General features: G+C 34.0%; 1 protein-coding gene across 4 annotated transcripts in view; it reads left to right on the plus strand.

Annotated features, from left to right (window-relative positions):
* Positions 1-10,221, plus strand: part of CEP120 (centrosomal protein 120) — a 37,727-nt gene extending 27,506 nt beyond the window's left edge. For all 4 annotated transcript variants that reach the window (XM_050986939.1, XM_018921204.3, XM_050986938.1 and 1 more), the window contains exons 20-21: positions 7,306-7,451; positions 8,125-10,221. In XM_050986939.1, the coding sequence (XP_050842896.1) occupies positions 7,306-7,451; positions 8,125-8,365 (387 nt within the window). In that variant the 3' untranslated portion in view covers positions 8,366-10,221. The remainder of the gene's footprint in view (positions 1-7,305; positions 7,452-8,124) is intronic.
* The last annotated feature ends 224 nt before the right edge of the window (positions 10,222-10,445 follow it).

Below are 10,445 nucleotides of genomic sequence, written 5' to 3' on the forward strand. Positions count from 1 at the left end.
CTACTGATAAAGATTTTAAGTGACTTTTAAAGAGCCAAATAAAAGTTGAACAAAATCTGATCCAAAAAAACTTACTGTGTTTTAAATATAAATTTGGAAACTGTAGCTTAAGGAATTCTAGATTTGCTTTAGTTCAGATGATTTGTGCAATTGTGCATAGTCTGACCAATTTCTTGTTTGAATTGGATTAGTACCATGTTAATTTTGTGTTGCCTCTGGTGAATAGCCACAGGGCTGTAATCTGTGCCAGTAATTTGTCACACCAAAGCTCTCTAGAGAACTACACAAAACATTTGTGTAGTGAGGATTAGACGCTGAAAGCCGTATCTTAGATTGTTAATAAATGTTAATGACAAAACCCAGCTGGTGAGTCTTGGAAATGAGATCTAATGCTTTGTGCCCATTGCCAAAAAAATGTTTAAACAGAGATTTCCATTACTTAAAGGTGACCTGGTGCAGTCAATTTGTGAATTAAAGAAGCATAATCTACAGGCTAAGCATTTAGTGAAATGCTCTTCTGATTTGCAACCATAAAAGTCAATGTTTCCTTAATTAAAAAGTTTTCTTTTACTTTGGAACTAGTTCTTAGCACGCATCTGGGATAGTTTTATATTTTGCAGAATGAGAGACACAGCACATAACTTTAAGTATGGGACTGTTAATAGAATATGATCTAAGCTTCTCCTGGGTAGGACTTTGAATGCTAAACACAGTGCCAGTTTTATTGAAGTACATGAAGGCACACATACATCATATTTACCTGTACTTAGAAAATGCAGAAGTTAGTTAAATTTAAATTAGTTTGTAAAATTGAGTGACAATAGACTTCACCCACCTTACTTTTCTTTGTTACTCAATAAAAGTCTATTAATGCTTCAATTGTTATAGCCCCGTTCAACTTTTAGGGAGAGAAAAATGTCATCAAATTAACTACATAATCTGTGCACCCAGGTAAATGTTGTCATTTCTGGAGATTTCAAAAACTCTTTCAGTGTTTGGTGATTAGGCGATCTAAATACTATTCAAATGAGATTTCCTTTTTTTTTTTTTTTAATTTATGTGAGCATTATTTCTCTGAGGAATCATCACTTTTTACATGAAATTGCATCCATGCTTATACAGAACTTAGATATCAAATTTAGTACCTGTCTGGGTGTAACAAACATTTTTTCAAGACAGAAAATCAAAATTGGCAGAAATGTCATTTTCGGCAGTTGATTATCTCAGTTAGATTTAAACTAAATAGCCAAAATCTCAAAATGTAGAGGCATCCAGTGTTCTGGAAGAAGTATTTTTAAAAGTTTTCTAATGTGCTTGTGTCCTACAGACGTTTTAGAACCAGCACTGAGGTATTTGTTTAAAAGAGAATAGACCATATTAGCTGGCTGACAATTCATTCTGTCTTGTCCAGTATCTTGCTTATCCACTCAGTAATTTGATTAATTTATAAGTAATTTAGCCAAGGATAGGATGTAAATCTTTGTTAAAAAAAATAAAAAGGCACACACACACACACACACACACACACAAAAAAAAAAAAATCCCACAGTTGAAAGTCTAAATCTTGGTTAAAAACTGTGTCTTGAAACCATCCAGGCCCTCCTACTGACTTGTCAGCTCTGGGTTATTTTCAGAAAACTTTACTTGAGTTCCTTAGCTTCAATCGTAAGTTTTTCCCACAGACTTGCATGGTATGCATGAGTGGGAGAGTGAATAGTGGCTGCTATTTAGCCATTGTTTAGTCTAGTGTATGTATGTTTACATCTCCCTTTTGGATTTATAGGCAGCTATGGCAAAATAAAGATTGTGCTTCCTTGATTGAAGAGCCTCTTAACTAAAGCACCTGGTGGCATACAGGGGTTCTTTAATGATCTGATTATAATTCAAATTTTGATGGTTTTTTATTATCGGGTAATTTTTGTTAAATGCTGATATTTCTGTAGTATCATAAGTTTCAAAACGTGATTGAGAGTTCCACCATACAATCTTCTAAAACAGTATTTCATTCCTCAGGCAGTACATTAAAGATGGAAACTGCTGAAGAAAATTAGTAAAACCTTGAAGGATGTTGTCGGATAACTAGAATGCAGACTTGTTTAGTATGGATTTATTTTGTTTGTGGAGGAGAATGGAAAAATATGAATTTAATAAGTGAAAGGAATATTGTTGATGAGTTTTATTTAAGGAGGTAAGTGAGGGGCTGAAGGAAAATGATCAAGAGAATAGCAGGATTAGCAGTGCTGAGAAGGTAGTGCAGAAGAAGGTATCTGTACCAACTAATACATAATAAGATAATTCTTGATGTTCTTGCATATGATATTCTTGATTTCATCTGTTGCTGCCTTCCTGTGGGATAGTGGCTGAGGACTGGGTGATGGTTCAAGTATAATATATTTCCAAGTGTTCTGAGTTTCTAGTGGGTTTTATATTCTGTTCACAAAGTTGCCTTTAGTCCAGCAGCTGATGATTCTGGAGTGTTCACTTGGATACAATTTAAAAATGCAAAATGTTAGGAACAAAAACAGTAGTATTTCTTATTGAGATTTGAAATACCCTGACTGTCTAGAATAAGCAGTTGGGAATAAACCTGAAATATTCCTTATTTTAGGATATATTATAGGAGTAAAGTTTGGAAAGTTAACTCTCAGCCAAGACTTTCTGGCTTTCTGCATGCAGCATGTATGTTTAAACTTGTGCACACTGTAATACACTTGAAGAACACCAAGTATTCAGCTATAACCCTGTTTTTCAGTATATACAGAATAAAATGAAGATTTTAGTTTTGACAAGGGGATATAGAAATGTTGTACCTAATTTTATGCATAAAGTAAATGTGCAGAAGTGTTTTATTAATTGAATTTTTACTTTGAAACATCTCACAATAAATTCTGCTACATTTCAGGTCCTACTATACAGTAGAAGTCTGTTCGTTCTCTATTTAAAAAAGAAGAGTGCTTGTTGCTCAGTGGATTTTTACATTGTAATGGAAAAAGTGGATTTAATACCTGAGTGTCTGATAAAGTAATACCAGTTTAATCACTGAGAGGAATAAAAAAGCCTTCCTTCTCTCTCACCATAACAAAATACAGTCTTTTTATGGTCCCTCAACAGGTCATAACAAAACTGTATATAAAGTAATTTAAAGTGAGCATGCCTCCCTTCTTATCAAACTGTTGTAAAATCCTTTGCCATCTTCTTGTATTGATGGATTATTAGGAAATGGGCTTCTCGTGCTCTGCTATGAATGGTATACACAGAAAAAGTTTTCTGTTATGCACCCTACAAATTGTTATGACAGACTTTTTAAAGGAGTCAAAGACTAATGTTGGGAAAGACATTTGAAAAGCACAGAATATGAAGTGTGTAATGTAAATTACACACAGGATCAATCATGAAATAATCCCTTCTCACTTGTTTTAGTGTCTGTTTTCCAAGCTGGACTGTCATGAATGCAAATGTTGATTTTTTTTTTTTTTAAAGTTAATAATATTGTGCTTAATTGTTGCTATTCAGGGCCATAGCATGGCACACCTCTAAAATTCTTGATTTTCAGTGAATTAAATTAATCTGGACTTTTCCCTTTACACCCCAAATAAGTGCCAAATGTTTGCCATGTTTGCATCATAATTTTATTAGTAATCAAATTAGATATCAAATCACATTTATCTGAAAGGAATTACAACCCAACATTAGCTTGGAGACAAAATGTACTGATAAAGGTGTTTCTCTCCTCTATTGAGTAAACAAGAATTTAGCACACACTGTATTTAATCTTGCTTCCCTACAAATCTAGGACTGTTATCCCTAGCAAAGAGTATGCTCGCTAGTGACACTGGTTTTGGTTGGTTTTGTGTTTCTTGGTTTTTTGATAGAATTCTTCTCCAGAAAAAAATATCAAAAGAAACAGGAACTGAAAAAAGGATTCTGCAGAAAAGCCTTGCTTTTCCTTCCTCTTTCCTTGATTTATTCATCATCCTCAGTTGTCTTTTTTCTTAATTAAAGATATTTATTTAAAAGCTACGGTTCTCAAATGAATTTGTACGTAAAGGACCAATCTATTAAATAATGATCCGATGAATATGAAAGCATTGGGAGTAGTGTGTCCTCTTTGTGATCTGATAGATACAGTTTAAAATAGACACTGTTCTATTAATATTAAGAATGTGTACTTCTAACATATAACTCTTCTTAGAGCTACTCAAAAGTGCCTGTTTTGCTCTCAGGTTGCCATTGTGAGCATGTTGCTGGGCAGCAGAAATGTATGGATCATTGAACTTCCCTGCCTCAAATAGTAACACATCAGCATGTCATGAAGCCTGTGGCCCCATGTGCTGCTTCTGGCCAACATGCAATTATGCCTTTCTTCTGCAGTGCAGGTGGAAGAGCACTTTCAAAATTTTCCCTCCTAGATCAGAGTAATATACTTGACAAACTGAAGGACTGGGTTAGAAAGCTTCTACTCAGAATAGTCACAGCTATGTGATGGTTATGTGAAAGCATTGCTGTCCTAGTGAACAAGTGCTACTCTGTTTTGCGTCAGTTTTGTAGTGTTTTGTTTTTGGTCAATTTTTGCACAATGTACCTTCAAAATTAATTTTCTCACAGAATTATTGAGATACACCAGTTTTATGGACTTAGAGTAGTACTCTCTACCTCTTGTTTCAAATACTTCAACAGTACTGCTTTATATGTAGCATTTTTTTTCAAGTATAAATGTCTGTCTTCATTCAAAATTTTCTGTGGTCAGGAAGCTCCTTGCATGCTCAAGTATATTGCTTAAGTGATTAATTTCCTTTCTTTTAGTAACTTGAATCATGTCTCTAGTTGAAATATACCTAGTTTTGAATTTCAGCCATACTTTTCATTGGGTGAGAAAGACCCAACTAGTGAAATAATGTGAAATATCAGTCTGATCCATAGAGAGGCCAGCAGTAGATGCACGAGATCTAGAAATATAGCTTGGATATCTGAATAGCCTATAGCAGCCCTCAGTCAGTTAAGTACACTGTGAGCCAGCAGGTGCATTCAGTGCATTATGTCTTTAATGGATGTAAGTGAATGTATTCTTTCTGTATCTGTTTCCTTTTCAAACTGTTTCTTTTTCATTTTTGTCTCCTTAGTATCCCACTCTTTACGCATCCAGCTTTTCCCTGGTGAATTACATTGTATTAGATACAAACTTCCATAGTGATTTCTTCATTCAGGAATAAGTTGAAGGGTAGATTCTTGTGGAATTACAGTTTTACCTTCTTACTCTTGTGGAGGTAATCACTTGCTATCCTTTCTCTGGTGTTTTAAACCCTGAGTCAGCTGAGAGTGCTTTTTGCTGTGACTGCTTTGTTGTGTGTTTGGTAGGAGGTTTCTTTAGTGTGATGTTTGGTTGGGTTTTTTAAGACTGGTGGGAAGAGTGACTTTTATAGAAAAGCTAGATTAGTTCTTGCTGGTGTACCCCTATGACCTGTTAGGTTTGGGTTTAGTTTTGGTTTCAACCAGTTTGGCTACTATGGAAGTTAAGTTCTGCTAGTACTTTCTGGGTATTTCTAAGGCCTCTGTTTAAAGAAAGAATAAAATAAAAAATGGAAAAATAGTTATTCCTGTGGTGTAAACACCAGTGTTGGTGATGGATTAAGACTAACCTCCAGTTAGTGTCACAATTTTTTGTTTGGATTTCCTTATAGCTCTTGAAAATTCTAAATATCAGCAGTCTGTAGTAAGCTGTTTTAAGTAACTTGTTTAATATACAAATACACAATATACTGTATGTATTTGTAGATTATTTTCAGACTAAAGCAGAATAGGTTTTATTACAGTATTCTTCACCCCTTTCCCACATAAAGAGTTTCTCTCATGTGAGAATGTCCTTCTGCAAGGAATTCTTGATGGAGAAGGAAGGACTATGGCCTTATCTTCACCAAGTGCTTTTTCTATGCTTCAGTCATCTATCAGCTGTAGACTCTTTGGCAGGATTCCTGCTTCTGGTTTTTTATTAGTATGTATCTCTTTAGCAAGATGTTCTTCAAGATTTATAACCTGTCTCACTGAAGTTTTAACATTTAATTTGGCTGCCTTGTGTATTGAATTTAGTATAAAAACAAAGTTATTAAAGTCTTTAGGGTTGCTGTTTTGTTGAGAACTTCTCTATTGCGTTGTCTGCTCACATTTAACGGTGAAGCCTTTTTTTTTAATACGAATTACTTTTAAAATTCAGATTTTCTTGCCCACTATTGATCATCAACAGGGAGTGTTGAAAATGCTGGCAGCTGCAATTCAGGAAATTACCTTATTAATATCTTTCAAATAATATGAGGTTGACTGTGTGAATAATATGCTTACGCATATCAAACAAATAAATTACCTTTTTTCAACCTGCATAATAAATATGATATGGATTGTATTAATAATCAAACACTCCAGATGAAAGCAATGCCAGAATTACAAAGACAAACTTGCACTTCACAATATACTTAGATCCAGGATGTTTGTGTTACCTGAGGTCTTCTGTCTTATTCTGGGTGTAAGACTGACTGTACACAGTTGGTGCGCAAGGTCATATGGAAAATGACAGGGAGAAAAATAAGTGAAGAGAGGACCATGTTTAGTAAACCACTTTACTGTCATGAAGTGGTAGTGGATTCAAGCCTTAGGTTTTTTTAGTATCTGTATAGAGCTTAAAAATTAGAGCCAAGCAAACTTTTAGAATGGATAGACTGATTTCAATAAATCCACAAAGTAAGTTATCTAAAATTTTACACAGTACAATACCATTGCAAAAGGACACCTTGCCAGAAATTTGTTTCCAAGGCTTATTTTTTAACCACAAGTTGCAATTTTGAAAAGCAGTTCTTAAAGCTTTGATTGTTAGTCACTATGGGGCTGATGATGGAAGTTTCCTGCAGCTATTTAGCTTTTATTTTCTCAAAAACATTTATTTCAAATACCATGTAATGAAGGAATAAATCTCAGTAGCTTGAGCATTTCCAGAAGTGTAAGTTTTATGTCTACCAACTTAAGCTAGAGTTAGTAAGAGGGTTTGTTAGTAATTTTGCTATTTTGTTAATGGGAAGATATCTGTGATTGAGCTGCAGTTGATCCAGCCTAGACAGGTTTACTGTGATGGTGATAGTCAGTGGTCTTACTGCATTATAGATATCACTAAAACATTCTGTTTACTCCTACATTTCTAATACTCCTGGAGATGTCATTGTCATGACTTCATTCCTAAAGTTCTGCTCTGTTGCTATAATTAGCACTTTTACATGTAATCACATAGTCAACTGAGTTATGTCTTCACCCTTTCCCACACAGCGTGAACAAGAAAATGCAATGGCTCACCTTAAAAAGCAGCAACAAGAGCTTGAGCACATGAGGTTGCGCTATTTGGCAGCAGAAGAAAAAGAGCTGGGGAAAACAGACCGACAAGAGCTGGAGGATATAAAAAATGAACTTAACAGGTATAAAAAGTATTTTTAAAATTCCTATCCAACTGTCACCTTTGCCTTCTCTTTTCTTGCTGTGATTCTCAAAACAGGAGAAGATTTAGTTAATTCAAGATTATAATTCGCTGTCAGTTCAGCGAAAGAACACAGTTTCGTGTTCCTTAGGTAAAGATTGCATATTTGTAAAATGCAGCAGTACAGCAGTGTAGAAAAATCCGTGTTGAACACCACATGGTTTATTTTTTGTTAAGGTCAGAAATGTACAGCACCAAGCTTTTTCTATTTTAAATCTTCAGTTCTAAGCATAGCTGCTGTGTTAAGAAAAAAACAAGACATGTTTATTCTTATTTTGAACACATTAAAATTTTAAATGTATCTAATGTTGTCCTCTGAAAGCTGTCTGCAATAGTTTTGTATGTTGAACCCTTTTGAGTACAGTTTACATTACCAAGCAGAAGCCCTGATAGCAAGTATAGTTACATATGCACATACAAAAGATTTTGTTAATATTTAACTTTAACATTTCTTTTTAGTTGTAGTTGTTTTCTCCAGAGACAGAATAATTTTTTACCTTTTACAGATTTCTTTAATTTACTTTGTAGTTCAGTAGATGAACTAAAGACTTAATACAAAGATAATCAAAGTGAGGATTAATATTCTCTAATTATTTTTATTTTATCTATATCAGGCTAAAACAACAAGAAGAGGAGAGAAAGAAATTGCAGGATGCTAGAGATAATTCTGCTGGTAGAGTGGATAGTCTTCATTGCAGAAAAATAAATGAGAATACAGATGATTACCTTTCTCGTCTGATAGAAGAGAGGGATACCCTGCTGAGAACAGGAGTCTATAATCATGAAGACCATATTGTAAGTGAACTTGATCGTCAAATCAGAGAAGCTATTGCAAAAAGGAACATCACTATTTAAAAGCATGCAAAAAGTTTTAGAAAGAGCCAAAATCTGAATAGAGTGACTTTTTATAAGCCTGTAGTACTTTGGGAAATATGTGTAACATCATGCTTTGTTTTGCACATTATGGTCAGCTCTCTTTGAAGTCAATGTAAATGCTTGCAACATGTCAAGTGAAGCACAGTTGTAAGTTTTATGGGGGCAATGACTGGTTTTTAATGTTTTTCACTTACATGTATATATATAATTGTGTGTGTGTGTAAATATATTTATCTGTGTACCCTCTTCTGAAATGTTTCCTACCTCTTTTTGTACCACCCTGACTAGGTTTATTTGTAATACTTTTAATATGGGTTCTAAGAGGTTTTTTGTCACTGTTGTTGTGATTTCATTCAATTTTTAAAAATATCTCTTCAGCTGTATTAGGGCAAAATGACATCAGCTGTTTTCTCTGACAAAACTTAATTCTGAGCTGAACTAAAGCACTGACCCAATGTTAGTTTTTTATTAAATGACAAACAATAAATTTTTGCTTCTCTGACTGCAGCTAACATAACTAAGCTACATATGAAATAAGAGACAAGGTTTTGAGTGTGAGGGGGGAAAATCAAACTTTATGAAACTGAAGCCAAATCAGTTATTAACTAGCCTGATTGTCCAGGGTTGCCCTAGCAGTTTTGCACATGTCCTGTTAAGGCTATTCCCAGGAGGGTGAAGGCCTTATTCAGAAGTATATATGCATTCTTATATCAATCCCTAAGAAAAGATACCTGAAGCCATAATTCTGAACACAAACATAAAACAAGATCTTTTCTAAGTCAAAAAGTTTTCTTTAATCAGGATGTAACCACTTTCAAGTTACTTAATATGTGTTTCAAAACATGTTAACTCATTACCACTTAAATTGTATGTAAGTTTTTGTTTGATTGTGGAAGTACAAACAGTGTGTAAGGGAGAAATCCATAATTAATGTTAGTTTGTCCATAATCACAATTGAAAAACTTGTTTTCCAGCTTTCATTCCATTTCTGTTAGGTTTGTGTGGATTTACCTAGTAACAGTAACTTACACTGTCCATTCAATAGGCATTCTTCTCTGTCTTGTCACAACTGTTTCCATTTGAATGTCAAGTACAAAAACCATCTTATGATTTATCCCTTTTAGAATGAATGAAGATACCAATGGAAAAAATAGTGGTTTGAGTTTTTTGCATAAAATCAGTGAACTTTCATAGAGAGGCTTGTATACGTGTGACCTTCCTGTTTTGTGTGGTATTAATTATAAAATGGGAGGAGGAGTATTTGAATCTGTCTTTAGCTCTCCATGCATCGTTTGTCCTCCTCCTTACCATGAGTGTAGGTCCTGCTAAATAAACTATTCATTTAGACTCCTTAGAAAAGTTATAAACAAGCTGTATAAACATTGAGATCATTTTCCCTGAGGAGTACTTGAATACTTATCAATACCAGACTTCATAAGAAATGCTTTTATAAATGTGTTTTTCTAAGTAGTGTGCTTAGAGATGCCTCTCCACTAGCAAAGAAAATACCACTTAAGTCCCATAGAAATCCCTGAAAAGCAATTTTTCAATACTTTTTACATCATGCAGTGTGATATCACTGATGCAGGGTTATATGCAATTATTGTAAATGATGCAGGAAGCTTCTATCTTGACAGGAGAACTTGTTCATGGCTTTTTTTTTTTTTCAAATGCTTGCTCACTTGTGTAGTTTCTTCTCTAGACACTGGAGGGTGCCTGAGACTTAAATATTGCAGAGACAGTGTTGACTAAACATAACTGGTTGCTTTTTGAACTGGTATTTTATGACTTTTTGGGTGTATTATTTTATGAAATAAAATTCAAATTCAACTAAATATTAAGGACTTTGCATTTATTTTAACTATGGATTTGAGCAAGTTTTGTTTACTATTTCCAGTCATATAACAGTCTTTAGTGCTTGAATCTATAAAATAATAAACTTGTTAATGAAAGCAAATTGTCACTTTTTTGGTTTTTTAATAATTAATTTTAAATTGAGTCTCTTCTGTGGCATGTAAAAAAACTACAATCGTGTTGCTGTATGTTTTAAAAAGAAATT

Source organism: Serinus canaria, chromosome Z (genome assembly GCF_022539315.1).
Source record: "Serinus canaria isolate serCan28SL12 chromosome Z, serCan2020, whole genome shotgun sequence".
Taxonomy (NCBI): Eukaryota; Metazoa; Chordata; class Aves; order Passeriformes; family Fringillidae; genus Serinus; species Serinus canaria.